Source organism: Salvelinus fontinalis, chromosome 16 (assembly GCF_029448725.1).
Source record: "Salvelinus fontinalis isolate EN_2023a chromosome 16, ASM2944872v1, whole genome shotgun sequence".
In the NCBI taxonomy this organism is placed as follows: Eukaryota; Metazoa; Chordata; class Actinopteri; order Salmoniformes; family Salmonidae; genus Salvelinus; species Salvelinus fontinalis.
This window is the reverse complement of record NC_074680.1, coordinates 41,266,489-41,281,309: the sequence shown is the minus strand read 5'-3', so window position 1 is coordinate 41,281,309 and position 14,821 is coordinate 41,266,489. Positions and strand designations below refer to the sequence as shown.

The 14,821-nt window shown below is 45.9% G+C and overlaps 1 protein-coding gene across 2 annotated transcripts; it reads left to right on the top strand.

Moving 5' to 3' along the window:
- The first annotated feature begins 752 nt into the window (after positions 1-752).
- LOC129813194 (XK-related protein 5-like) lies at positions 753-14,445 on the top strand. Of its 2 annotated transcripts, XR_008753131.1 has the most exons (10): positions 753-984; positions 2,530-2,725; positions 2,830-2,996; positions 7,139-7,272; positions 8,364-8,442; positions 8,770-8,939; positions 9,090-9,201; positions 9,762-10,228; positions 10,997-11,919; positions 12,001-14,445. XR_008753131.1 is itself a non-coding variant. In XM_055865463.1 (9 exons), exons 1-9 carry the CDS (start codon positions 867-869, stop codon positions 11,693-11,695), a joined length of 2,142 nt encoding a protein of 713 aa, XP_055721438.1. In that variant the 5' UTR covers positions 753-866; the 3' UTR covers positions 11,696-14,445. The 2 variants fall into 2 exon arrangements, 1 of the variants encoding a protein (XP_055721438.1); XM_055865463.1 differs by having other exon boundaries at positions 10,997-14,445.
- Positions 14,446-14,821: the final 376 nt, after the last annotated feature.

Here is a 14,821-nt window from a genome sequence, read left to right as displayed (position 1 = left end):
TACTTTTACTTCACTACATTCCTAAAGAAAATAATGTACTTTTTACTACATGTATTTTCCCTGACACCCAAACGTATTACATTTTGACAGGAAAATGGTCCACTTATCAGGAGAACATCCCTGGTCCTGCCTACTGCCTCTGATCTGGCAGACTCACTAAACACAAATGCTTGGTTTGTAAATGATGTCTGAGTGTTGGAGTGTTGCCCCTAGCTATCCGTAAATAAATAAAAACAAGAAAATGGTGCCGTCTGGTTTGCTTAATATAAGGAAGTTGAAATGATTTATACTTTTTCTTTTGATACTATACATTTTAGCATTTCCATTTACTTTTACTTAAGTATATTTTAAAACAAATACTATTAGACTTTTACTCAAGGAGTATTTTACTGGGTGACTTTCACTTTTACTTGAGTATTTTTCTATTAAAAGGTATCTTTACTTTTACTCAAATATGACAATTGAGTTCTTTTTCCACCACTGGTAACGGGAGGGACATGAAAACCTTGAAGTTACAGCCGACATAATTTTTTTGTCTCTTAAACAATAGAGTGATAGCACAAATCTTTGGTAATATTCTTAGTTATTTGGTAACCATCAGGATAATAATATGTTATTCTAATACAGGAGACTAATAATGTATTAACTATCTAATAAAAGGCATGTTGTACCAATTTGATTCATCAGTTGAAAATTACTGAAACAAAATCACAGACTGTGGCTTTAATGCGAGGCCATGACGTCAGAAGCAGTCTCCAAGGGATAACGGAGCAGAGCACAGGGGTACCCTACCTTGGAACGGACGAGTCAATACTGCTGCGTGGGATTCATCGCAGCATTGCAGATCAAGATTCTACATCTCCGTGATGAGACAATACACCACGGCACGGGCCATGGCCATTCGGGGAGGCTCGTGCGTGGCCTGCTGCCATGTTTGCGTCTTCGCATTTACTGCATTTCTCATTGTGGCTGAGCGGACTGCGCGTAAGTATCACTGCCTAAACGCACACGCACACCCCTCCAGTGATGGAGATAGGCCTGTATTCTCTCACCACACCTAGGCTACAATCATAACAGTACAGTGTTAAACCAGGGAAGGTTGCATGACGGTTTCATTGATATTTCCCAAAGTATTTTAATTTGAATCTGCATTTTCAGATGCATTACAATCTTTATAGGTGCGTGCATTACTAGTGTCGATGTAGGTGTTATGGTGTTATGAAAACATGCAACATCAGCCGCGAACAACATTTCTGCTGTAGCTAAAGTCATGCTCATAGAAAAGTGGCGCATTTCTGTCATATTCGAGCGCCTTTTTCTGTATGCCATAAATGGATAGGGGAATGGGCGGACCCTACTCTCCCCTACTGGTCGGGCTGCTCCGGCAGATGGTTAATATTACTGGGACAGGGAGAGAGAACGAGGGGGAGGGGGTGGAGAGGAAAGGGAGAGGCGGACATAGAGCACCGCATCGTTCAGTAAGTGGTTCTGTAGAGGCAGGAGGCGCGTGCATTTTGTAGCCTATTAGAGATAAGAGACAGCAGCAGCATCACCCAGGCCCAACCCTGTCCTCAGCCTATAGTCATGATAGAGGTCACACACACACACACACACACACACACACACACACACACACACACACACACACACACACACACACACACACACACACACACACACACACACACACACACACAGAGAGATGTTGAAACTGCCCTCACTGTTCTACTGCTTATCACACTTGCCGTTTGGGAAAATACATTACACATTCGTTAGATAATTACATATTGATTACATTTTAATTAGCCTTCTCTGGGTCTTGGGTGTTATGGACAATCTGGTACCAGGTGTGTCCTGTTTGGTACCAGGTGTATCCAGTTTGGTACCAGGTGTGTCCAGTTTGGTACCCGGTGTGTCCAGTTTGGTACCAGGTGTGTCCAGTTTGGTACCAGGTGTGTCCAGTTTGGTACCCGGTGTGTCCTGTTTGGTACCAGGTGTGTCCAGTTTGGTACCAGGTGTGTCCAGTTTGGTACCAGGTGTGTCAGTTTGGTACCAGGTGTGTCCAGTTTGGTACCCGGTGTGTCCTGTTTGGTACCAGGTGTGTCCTGTTTGGTACCAGGTGTGTCCTGTTTGGTACCAGGTGTGTCCAGTTTGGTACCAGGTGTGTCCAGTTTGGTACCAGGTGTGTCCAGTTTGGTACCAGGTGTGTCCAGTTTGGTACCAGGTGTGTCCAGTTTGGTACCCGGTGTGTCCTGTTTGGTACTCGGTGTGTCCTGTTTGGTACCAGGTGTGTCCTGTTTGGTACCAGGTGTGTCCTGTTTGGTACCAGGTGTGTCCAGTTTGGTACCAGGTGTGTCCTGTTTGGTACCAGGTGTGTCCAGTGTTTTATGTTGACCTAAGTACCAAACAGTGCCCATCATTGTCACATTATGTAAAGACCACCTGCCATTACACTAGAAAATACAGTGTGTGTATGTGTGTAGATGTCCTGTATCATCTCTAATGATCTACCTGTGTGTGTGTCCACAGTGATCTACTGTTTTGTGTACTACCTGTGGGTGGGGCATAACTATTGCTATGCCCACTGGGCGGGGCTTACGGCCTTGTTCCTCCTCCCTGGGTGGGGTCCCCAGTTGCTCAGTTGGCTGTGGTACCAGGCGGATGGACGTATACGTAGCAAAGACCTCAAATGGACTCACATCCTGCACCTGGGCATCTTTAGAAGGTAACGTACCACTGTAGTACCCTCTTTGGCGTTAGAGGTCCGGGGTTTAGAGGTCAACGATGAAACGAGAACACTCTCTCTGACTCTGTGTTGTTGTGTTCCAGGTTATGGGAGACTATGACATCCACTAGAGAGGATCAGTGTAGTGAGATAATGCAGCAGGCGGACGTTTCAGCTCTCCGCCTGTTGGAGGCGCTGGTGGTCACTCTGCCACAGACCGTCCTGCAGACCTACGTCCTCATCTGTACAGATGTAGGACTATCTTCACCAGGTACTACATGTGTCTCTGTGTGTTTGTGTTGTTTTTGTTTTAGGAGGTAGTTCAGCTTTAATATGGCAGATAGATTGTAGCTTCCATCAATATACAGTTGAAGTCGGAAGTTTACATACACTTAGGTTGGAGTCATTAAAACTAGTTTTTCAACCACTCCACAAATTTCTTGTTAACAAATTATAGTTTTGGCAAGTCGGTTAGGACATCTACTTTGTGCATGACACAAGTCATTTTCCCAACAATTGCTTACACACAGATTATTTCATTTATAATTCACTGTATCACAATTCCAGTGGGTCAGAAGTTTACATACACTAAGTTGACTGCGCCTTTAAACAGCTTAGAAAATTCCAGAAAATTATGTCATGGCTTTAGAAGAATAGGCTAATTGACATAATTTGAGTCAGTTGGAGGTGTACCTGTGGATGTATTTCAAGGCCTACCTTCAAACTCAGTGCCTCTGCTTGATATCATGGGGAAATCAAAAGAAATCAGCCAAGACCTCAGAAAAAAAATTGTAGACCTCCACAAGTCTGGTTCATCCTTGGGAACAATTTCCAAATGCCTGAAGGTACCACGTTCATCTGTACAAACAATAGTACGCAAGTATAAACACCGTGGGACCACGCAGCCATCATACTGCTCAGGAAGGAAACACGTTCTGTCTTCTTCCCAGAACATCAGCAAAAGACCTTGTGAAGAAGCTGGAGGAAACAGGTACAAAAGTATTTACATCCACAGTAAAATGAGTCCTCTATCGACATAACCTGAACGACCGCTTAACAAGGAAGAAGCCGGGCCTCCCGGGTGGCGTAGTGGTCTAGGGCACTGCATCGCAGTGCTAGCTGCGCCACCAGAGTCTCTGGGTTCGCGCCCAGGCTCTGTCGCAGCCGGCCGCGACCGGGAGGTCCGTGGGGCGACGCACAATTGGCATAGAGTCGTCCGGGTTAGGGAGGGCTTGGCCGGTAGGGATATCCTTGTCTCATCGCGCTCCAGCGACTCCAGTGGCGGGCCGGGCGCAGCGCGAGCATACTGACCCCAAGCATACTTCCAAAGTTGTGGTAAAATGGCTTAAGGACAACAAAGTCAAAGTATTGTAATGGCCATTACAAAGTCCTGACCTTAATCCTATAGAAGATTTGTGGACAGAACTGAAAAAGCGTGTGCGAGCAAGGAGGCCTACAAACCTGACTCAGTTACACCAGCTCTGTCAGGAGGAATGGGCCAAAATTCACCCAACTTATTGTGGGAAGCTTGTGAAAGGCTACCCAAAATGTTTGACCCAAGTTAAAGAATTTAAAGGCAATGCTTCCAAATACTAATTGAGTGTATGTAAACTTCTGACCCACTGGGAATGTGATGAAAGAAATAAAAGCTTAAATAAATAATTCTCTCTACTATTATTCTGACATTTCACATTCCTAAAATGAAGTGGTGATTCTAACTGACCTAAAACAGGGAATTTTTACTAGGATTAAATGTCAGGAATTGTGAAAAACTGAATTTAAATGTATTTGGCTAAGGTGTATGTGAACTTCCGACTTCAACTGTAAGTCCCCAGCTTCAGCAAGTTTTGCAATTCGTTGTGTCTGCGTCATTTCTAATCCCCCATATATTTTTTTCTAAATATAAATATACAGTGCCTTCGGAAAGTATTCAGACCCCTTGACTTTTTCCACATTTTGTTACGTTACAGCCTTATTCTAAAATTGATTAAATAAAACATTTTCCTCATCAATTTACACACAATACCCCACAATGACAAAGATAAAATAGTTTTTTAGAAATGTTTGCTAATTTATTAAAAGTAAAAACGGAAATATAACATTTACATAAGTATTCAGACCCTTTACTCAGTCTTCTTGGGTATTACGCTACAAGCTTGACACACCTGTATTTAGGGAGTTTCTCCCATTCTTCTCTGCAGATCCTCTCAAGCTCTGTCAGGTTGGATGGGGAGCATTGCTGCACAGCTATTTTCAGGTCTCTCCAGAGATATTCAATCAGGTTTAAGTTGCTGGGCCACTCAAGGACATTCAGAGACTAGTCCCGAAGCCACTCCTGCGTTGTCTTGGCTGTGTGCTTAGGGTTGTTGTCCTGTTGGAAGGTGAACCTTCGTCCCAGTCTGAGGCTCTGAGAGCTCTGGAGCAGGTTTTCATCAAGGATCTCTCTCTACTTTGCTCCGTTCATCTTTGCCTCGATCCTGACTAGTCTCCCAGTCCCTGCCACTGAAAAACATCCCAACAGCATGATTCTGCCACCACCATGCTTCGCCATAGGGATGGTGCCAGGTTTCCTCCAGACGTGACGCTTGGCATTCAGGCCAAAGAGTTCTATCTTGGATTCATCAGACCAGTGAATCTTGTTTCTCATGGTCTGAAAGTCTTTAGGTGCCATTTGGCAAACTCCAAGCGGGCTGTCATGTGCCTTTTACTGAGGAGTTGCTTCTGTCTGGCCACTCTACCGTAAAGGCCTGATTGGTGGAGTGCTGCAGAGAGGGTTGTCCTTCTGGAAGGTTCTCCCTTCTCTAGGGAGGAACTCTAGAGCTCTGTCAGCGTGACCATCGGGTTCTTGGTCACCTCCCTGACCAAGGCTCTTCTCCCTGATTGCTCAGTTTGGCCGGGCGGCCAGCTCTAGGAAGAGTCTTGGTGGTTCCAAGCTTCTTCCATTTAAGAATGATGGAGGCCACAGTGTTTTTGGGAATCTTCAATACTGCAAAAAAAAAATTGTACCCTTCCCCAGATCTGTGCCTCGCCACACTCCTGTCAAGGCGCTCTACACACAAAACACCAGTCTCAACGTCAACAGTGAAGAGGTGACTCCAGGATGCTGGCCTTCTAGGCAGAGTTCCTCTGTCCAGTGTCTATTTTTTTGCCCATCTTAATCTTTTATTTTTATTGACCAGTCAGATACCCTACATTACTAATCCTATATGTATATACTGTACTCTATAACATCTACTGCATCTTGCCTATGCCGTTCGGCCATCACTCATTTATATATTTTTATGTGCATATTCGTATTCATTCCTTTACACTTGTGTGTATAAGGTAGTTGTTGTGAAATTGTTAGGTTAGATTACTCGTTGTTATTACTACATTGTCAGAACTAGACGCACAAGCATTTCGCTACACTTGCATTAACATCTGCTGACCATGTGTATGTGACAAATACATTTGATTTCATTTGAGATATGGCTTTTTCTTTGCAATTCTGCCTGGAAGGCCAGCATCCCGGAGTCGCCTCTTCACTGTTTACATTGACTGGTGTTTTGCGGGTACTATTTAATGAAGCTGCCAGTTGAGGACTTGTGAGGTGTCTGTTTCTCAAACTAGACACTCTAATGCACTTGACCTCTTGCTCAGTTGTGCACCGGGGCCTCCTACTCCTCTTTCTATTCTGGTTAGAGCCAGTTTGCACTGTTCTGTGAAGGGAGTAGTACACAGCGTTGTACAAGATCTTCAGCTTCTTGGCAATTTCCCACATGGAATAGCCTTCATTTCTCAGAACAAGAATAGACTGACAAGTTTCAGAAGAAAGGTCTTTGTTTCTGGCCATTTTGAGCTTGTAATCGAACCCACAAATGCTGAAGCTCCAGATACTCAACTAGTCTCAAGATGGCCAGTTTTATTGCTTCTTTAATCAGAACAACAGTTTTCAGCTGTGCTAACATAATTGCAAAATGGTTTTATAATGTTCAATTAGCCTTTTAAAATGATAAACTTGGATTAGCTAACACAACGTGCCATTGGAACACAGGAGTGATGGTTGCTGATAATGGGCCTCTGTACGCCTATGTAGATATTCCATAAAAAATCTGCTATTTCCAGCTACAATAGTCATTTACAACAGTAACAAAGTCTACACTGTATTTCTGATCAATTTGATGTTATTTTAATGGACAAAAAAATGTGTTTTTCTTTCAAAAACAAGGACATTTCTAAGTGACTCCAAACTTTTGAACGGTAGTGTATATTCTCAATATAACTTAGTTGTCTTTTGTTTGTTTTTAATCCTTTAGCTACCACCATCCCTCCCTCTCTGAATACCATCCTGTGTGTTTGATACAATCTCCTTACAGAGTATTCATGTTCTTGTTCCCGTTCTCTCTCTCTCTCTCTCTCTTTATCTCTCTCCAGTCTCGGTATGTTTTGTGGTGTGCCTGTTGTCCCTGGCCTGGGCCTTGGTGCTGTATGCCAGAGCCTGTTCCCTCATCAGACCTGGACATCTCCCCATGTCCCCTGCTGCTATCACCTGTAGACTGCTCTGGAGGGTAGGAGGGTTGGCTGGGCTGGGTGGGTTGGTCGTGCGGGCTGGGCTGGGCGTCAGGGCTGGGTGTGTCGGCTGGGCTGGGTGTGTCGGTTGGGCTGGGTGGGCTGGGTGTGTGGGCTGGGCTGGGTGTGTGGGCTGGGTGTGTCGGTTGGGCTGTGTGGGCTGGGCTGGGTGTGTGGGCTGGGCTGGGTGTGTGGGCTGGGCTGGGTGTGTGGGCTGGGCTGGGTGTGTGGGCTGGGTGTGTGGGCTGGGTGTGTGGGCTGGGCTGGGTGTGTCGGTTGGGCTGGGTGTGTGGGTGGGCTGGGTGTGTCGGTTGGGCTGGGCTGGGTGTGTCGGTTGGGCTGGGCTGGGTGTGTGGGCTGGGTGTGTGGGCTGGGCTGGGTGTGTCGGTTGGGCTGGGCTGGGTGTGTCGGTTGGGCTGGGCTGGGTGTGTCGGTTGGGCTGGGCTGGGTGTGTGGGCTGGGTGTGTGGGCTGGGCTGGGTGTGTGGGCTGGGCTGGGTGTGTCGGTTGGGCTGGGTGTGTGGGCCGGGCTGGGTGTGTCGGTTGGGCTGGGTGTGTGGGCCGGGCTGGGTTTGTGGGCTGGGCTGGGTGTGTCGGTTGGGCTGGGTGTGTGGGCTGGGCTGGGTGTGTCGGTTGGGCTGGGTGTGTCGGTCGGGCTGGGTGTGTGTGTGAGCTGGGCTGGGTTTGTGGGCTGGGCTGGGTGTGTGTGTGGGCTGGGTGTGTGTGTGGGCTGGGCTGGGTGTGTCGGTTGGGCTGGGTGTGTGTGTGGGCTGGGCTGGGTGTGTCGGTTGGGCTGGGTGTGTCGGTTGGGCTGGGTGTGTGTGTGGGCTGGGCTGGGTGTGTCGGTTGGGCTGGGTGTGTGTGTGGGCTGGGCTGGGTGTGTCGGTTGGGCTGTGTGTGTGGGCTGGGCTGGGTGTGTCGGTTGGGCTGGGTGTGTGTGTGGGCTGGGCTGGGTGTGTGGGTTGGGCTGTGTGGGCTGGGTGGGCTGGGTGTGTGGGCTGGGTGTGTTGGCTGGGCTCAGTGTGTCGTTTGGGCTGGGCATGTGTGTGTGTGTTTGTGTGATAGTAACAGACTTATTGTATTGTGTTTAGGTCAGCATGTTGGGAGCACGTCTCGCCACCCTCGCGCTCTTCACACGCCTGTTCCGTCAGTGGGTCCTTGGAGTTATTGGTGAGTGTGTACAGTATATGTGCGTGAAAGTCTCTTTTATTGTGTGTGTGTGTGCTTGTGCGTGCGAGCGAGCGTGTGTGTGCGTGCGTGTGTGTGTGTGTGTGTGTGCTTGTGCGTGCGAGCGAGCGTGTGTGTGCGTGCGTGTGTGTGTGTGCTTGTGTGTGTGTGCTTGTGCGTGCGAGCGAGCGTGTGTATGCGTGTGTGTGTGCGAGCGTGTGTGTGTGTGCAAGCGAGCGTGTGTGTGTGCGTGCGTGCGAGTGTGTGTGCGTGCGTGTGTGTGTGTGTGTGAGCAGTCAGTGATGTTTGTCCTGCTCCTGTGTGTCTCAGGTCTTCACTGGTTGGGTGCTACGTTCTGGTTGGTGTCTCAGCAGAGTGACATCATCAAAACGCCGCTGCGCTGGCACCTGTTCAACCTGGTGCTGGGAGCTGTTCACATCTTCCTCTTCCTCAACGTCAAGGACGGAGCCTCCCGATGCCGCATGGCCGGATTCTACCTGGTCGGTCTCTCTCTCGCTGTGTGTGTGTGTGTGTGTGTGTGTGTGTGTGTGTGTGTGTGTGTGTGTGTGTGTGTGTGTGTGTGTGTGTGTGTGTGTGTGTGTGTGTGTGTGTGTGTGTGTGTGTGTGTAACTCTCTGCTCTCTCCTGCAGGCCATGTTTATCGAGAACGCTCTTCTTCTGCTGGCAGGTTCTGACTTTTTCAGTGCTGCATCATGGGATAGCATGGGTATCCCAACCGCTGTGTTCTGTAGTTTCCTCATTGGTGAGACACACACACACACACGCACACACACACACACATACATACATACATACATACATACATACACACATACATACACACACACATACATATGTACACACACACACACACACAAAATGAATTTCCATTCAAAATCCTATTTCCCCTAACCATAACCCTAAAGCTAACTCCTAACAACTAACCCCTTACTCTTACCATAACCCTAATTCTAAACCTAAACCTAATTCTAACCCTAAACCTAATTCTAATTCTAACCCTAAACCTAATTCTAACCCTAATCCTAATTCTAACCCTAAATTTAACACCTAATCTTAAAATAGCCTTTGTCCTCATGGAGACATGGGGAATGTCCCCACGAGGGGGAATTTTCCTTGTTTTACTATCCTTGTGGGGACTTTGGGGGATTGTAGGTCCTCACAAGGATAGTAAAACAAATTCCCCACGAGGGGGAATTTTCCTTGTTCTTCTATCCTTGTGGGGACTTTGGGGGATTGTAGGTCCCCACAAGGATAGAAGAACCCACCCATACACACTCGCCTGTCTCCTCTGTGTTCCCCCAGGTGTGATAGCTCTAGTGCTGTACTACCGGTTCCTCCACCCCAAGGCCTTTGAGATCTTCCAGAGCATTCGTAACCATGGAATGGGCGGTGCTTGTGCAGACCGGGGCTCTTCTCTCTCATTGGATGGGAAGAACCATCGACACGGTCAACTTGTTGGGGGTGGTACTTTGTTGGACCTCCCTAGCCAATGGCAGGGCTGGAAGCACCACCACTGGCTGCTTATTCGCCTAGCCCTGAAGACGGGGGATGTGGCTAGAATAAGCCACGCTTATGGCGAAGGGGGATTGGCCGGGCTGCTGGGACTACGGGAAATGGCTCTGCCAAGGTCCCCGGACATTCCGCAACCTTCTCCCATCGTTCCACAACCTACTCCCAACGTTCCACAACCTACTCCCAACGTTCCACAACCTACTCCCAACATTCAACAACCTTCTCTCAACCTTCCCCAGGTCAAAGAGGTGGAGGAGGTGAGATGAGCACCCAATTGAATGTCTTCCCCGTTTCTCTGAAGTGTACACTTCACATGTTGTTGTTTTTGGCAAGCTGCTGTGCCATGTTTGGAGGACCAGAACTCCTATATTTTCCAATTAAATCTTCACTCTGAATGTTGTCTGTGGTTGAATGTTCTATGTGGTTGAATGTTGTCTGTGGTTGAATGTTGTCTGTGGTTGAATGTCGTCTGTGGTTGAATGTTCAATGTGGTCGAATGTTCTATGTGGTTGAATGTTGCCTGTGGTTGAATGTTGTCTGTGGTTGCATGTTGTATGTGGTTGAATGTTGTCTGTGGTTGAATGTTGTCTGTGGTTGCTTGTTGTCTGTGGTTGAATGTTGTCTGTGGTTGAATGTTGTCTGTGGTTGAATGTTCTATGTGGTTGAATGTTGTCTGTGGTTGAATATTGTCTGTGGTTGAATGTTGTCTGTGGTTGAATGTTGTCTGTGGTTGAATGTTCTATGTGGTTGAATGTTCTATGTGGTTGAATGTTCTATGTGGTTGAATGTTGTCTGTGGTTGAATGTTGTCTATGGTTGAATGTTGTCTGTGGTTTAATGTTCTATGTGGTTGAATGTAGTCTGTCTTAAAACAGAGCACTTCTGGGAGCAGGCGTCAAGTTGAGGCTTGATTTACTGTTCTCTACTATTGATGGATCTTATCCTCTATGTTTGACTCCTGGGACCCGTTAGCTTTCTCCTTGATGTGGAACCTTTCACAATAATGTCTGTCTTCCTTCCCCTCAGGTGATAAAGGCGGCCCCAGCAAGAGACATCATCAGTGAGGTGAGACAGGCAGTGAGACATGAGGTGAGACCGGTGCTGTCCTCTCCCTCTCCCATCCAGGAGGTCAAGCTGCCACTGGTGGAGGTCCTAGTTGAGGTCAGAGCCTGCCACCACTCTGAGCCTGCCACCCAGCAGGATGACTCCAGCCCCCTTCCCTCCGACGATCGAGACGACGAAGACTTCCAGAGCGCCGCCTATGAATCCCCCACACCCTCGTCCCCCAGGCACCCAGACTACCGACACATCGACAGCAACGTGGTCACCTCCAGCACCCAAGGTTCACCTTCTGTGGGGTCACTGGATGTCAGACGTGGTTCGTCTCCAGAGAAAAGGTCACCGTCCCTGCTGATGGGCATGGGAAGCCCCCAGCGAAACTTCAAACCTGCGGAGTCCGGCACCACCTTGTATTTCAGCACTGACGCAGTCTCCCCGTCCAGCGGTAGCTACCTGGGCTGGGGCTCTGAGCTGTCACCCATCTCCAGCTACCGGAGCCCCTACCGCATCAGGGAGCCCCTCTTCACCTCTACACCCAGACAGGAGCCTCGTGCTGGGCCAGAGGAACCAGGCCCTGGCCCCTCTACTACCACCACCACCGCCATTACCACCCATGCTAGAAAACAACTGGTCCAGTTTGTAGACCATAGAGATAAATTGATCTAGAGGGGCCAATGGGTGGAGCGAAATGATTAGACCTGGTCAAATACTCTCAAATACACGTTGACGTGTGTTTGATTTAGCTCGACCGATGTGCAGCTGGGTGGCGGAGTTTACACTTTTGGGATTATTTCATTAGTTCCATTGTACCACTGTTCCATTCCAAGCTAAATCAAGCGAGCGTAAAGTATTTGAAAGTATTTTACATTTAAACAATAAGGCCCGAAGGGGTGTGGTATATGGCCAATATACCACGGCTAAGGGCTGTTCTTAGCACAACGCAAAGCGGAGTTCCTGGATACAGCCCTTAGCCGTGGTGTATTGGCCATATACCACAAATCCCCAGAGGTGCCTTATTGCCATTACAAACTGGTTACCAACATAATTAGGGCAGTAAAAATAAGTGTTTTGTCATACCAGTGGTATACGGTCTGATATACCACGTCTGTCAGCCAATCAGCAATCAGGGCTCGAACCACCCAGTTTATCATATTGTATTTGACCCAGATGTAGAGATTATATAGAAAACAATATAAAGAGAGTGTTGTAGAAGATACATGACATTAGCCTGGGTGTCAGGCTGGTTCTGCTTTCAACAGTGCTATTACAACTTTGTTATCATGCGAGACAACTGCTTTATTACTAGCCAAGGGCTTGTTGATGAATTCAGAACCAGCCTGGCCCCCAGGCTAGCCAGATGTGTTTCACACTAAATAACTATAGCATGTCTTGAGAATCCAGTATTATCAGCCAGTATGAGGTTGTGAATCCACATCTAACTGTCACACACAGACACACTAAGATAAAAGATTGGACTGGAAGTAGTCTTTAATGAAGTAACAGTGGGGAATCCTTTTCTCTTAGGCCCTGATTCAATCACAGATCAAATCAATTGCATTGTGACTTTATTCAGAATGTTTACGCTGTATTCTAATGACATATGAAGTTTCATGTCCACATTCAATGATAATGTCTGTGGAAATAATAACTTGTAAGGGTGTGTCGGTTTTAACACGGTTTACACCTCTGATAGTGTCAGCATTCTGAGTGAACCCTCAGTGTGGTTTACATTATGTGATTGATTGAATGAGGGCCGTCATAAAGCGTTATGATATTAAATTGTGATTATTAAGGTTTGACAGAGAAGAGAGTTTATATATTTGTATTTTTTTCTTGTATATATCTGATATCATTTGAGACAGTTTGCAACTTCTGCGCAAATATGATTTATTGTGATATGAGTGATTAACTGAAGGCGAGCTATTGGTTAAGCAAGAGAGGCTCTGATCACATGTTAAGGTTTAGTATACTTTTATAGGCTTACTGTATATACAGTATTTATTATTTGATCCAAATGTGATATTTAATCTGAAGGTACCCTAGCAATATAAGGTAATATAAGTTAATCATTTTTATTATGTGAAATTTAAACGAATATTCATACTCTTATTTACGATTAGTTTACAGCTAGTCCCGACATGTCAAGCAGACAATTCAGTCTGCTATGTACTAGCATTACAATATACAGTATATATGAGATTATTCAATTGTGTTCAATTCTTTTCGGTCAGTATAAGTACTGTTTCCAAGTGTTGAATTCATTTTATATGGTAAAGATCTTTATGAACCATTTGTAGGGAGGAATGACTTATACTTCCTGCGAGACAGGAAGAAGATCCAACTAATCTGATCTATTGAAGTGGCACCTGAGCAGACTGTATCTATCAGTGTGGAAGTGCCTGAAACAAGCTGCTAGTAATGTTGATGAGCTTCCAGATCCTTTAACCCTACAGCCGGGTTCCATTTCTTTCCCTAGCCCCTTCCCTTAGTCCCTAAGGGCTTAGTTCATAGAAGGGTCTAGGGAGAGAAAGAGTGGCAGGCCTTTCTAGGGGGTAAAGGTCACGTGCTGCTATTGATGTTTGGAGGTCAGTGTTATCATATTTTTTTTTTTTTTTTTTTACAGTTTATTTTGTTTGATTGTATTTTATAGTGAGTTCATAACTAACCTTGTCCACAGGCTCAAGAGAGAGAGCTGGCTGGGACCAGATTAGTTCTGAACTATTGTTTTACGCTGTTGCTATAAAGGGAATGTGTTTAGCTAGATGGAGCTGAGGAAACGGTACCATTGCACGTCCATCCTTATTTTTATACAGCCTGACACAGTGTACAGTAACTAATGATAGATGTGAATAAAGAAAGCACTCAACACACATTGCATTAAGTAGCTTTTAGAATGTATGTCTGTGCAAAGTTAATATGGTAGCTAATATAACCTACTAATGTCAGTATGGACTTTATAATGCATCTTAGTGCACTAACAGGCATTTAGAATGCTATCTCAAAGCCTTGGCTTGATAATCAAACGGATCAATTGATGATAAGCGCTTGCCTTGTAGAAACGACAGCATCAGCTGCGATGGCTCTCGGGTCTCATTGCCTTACCTGTATGTAATGTTCATCACAATGAATGTAATGGAGGGCTTCTATTTTCAGTTTCTTGCTTTGTATTCTTAGAATTTTTATTTCGGTTACATTTACTGCATGTAATGTGTACGGTAGTGTGATTAATTGTGTTTCGACTAGGTTTTATATCTGTACTTGACAATATGCATTAACAAAATGTTTTTTATTTTATTATGATTGTTACATCGGGTAAATGTGATGCATCTGATTTTGGCCATCATTTATTCTAATAATACTAGCGGTGGTTAATAACCGGATTTAGTACACCTGAATAAACACTATCATTACCACTATGAAGAGTGCTGTTACTATTGTTCTAATCTAATCAGTAAAGAAATGAAAGAGACCATCTTGATTTTTACCTCCCCAGGGTAAATGCCTAGGCTTTAGCTCAGTAGGCTAACATAGTTTTGTGCTATGAAGATGACACCGGTTTAAACCCAGTCAGTCACACATTTTATTCTGTTACTTCAGCTGTACACAGAACAGAAAGAAGACGGATCATGCTTCGTTAGTTAAAATAGCTCCGATTTGGTCGATGGTTTTTGATAAACGCATGCGTCATCGTGTCCTCGGCTGCTTTATATGATGACCTCGCTTGTTTTGCAGTCACGAGTTGTTCTTGAAATGCGTTTTTTTTGTGCTGATGATCCTTGAAAAGTGTAATCG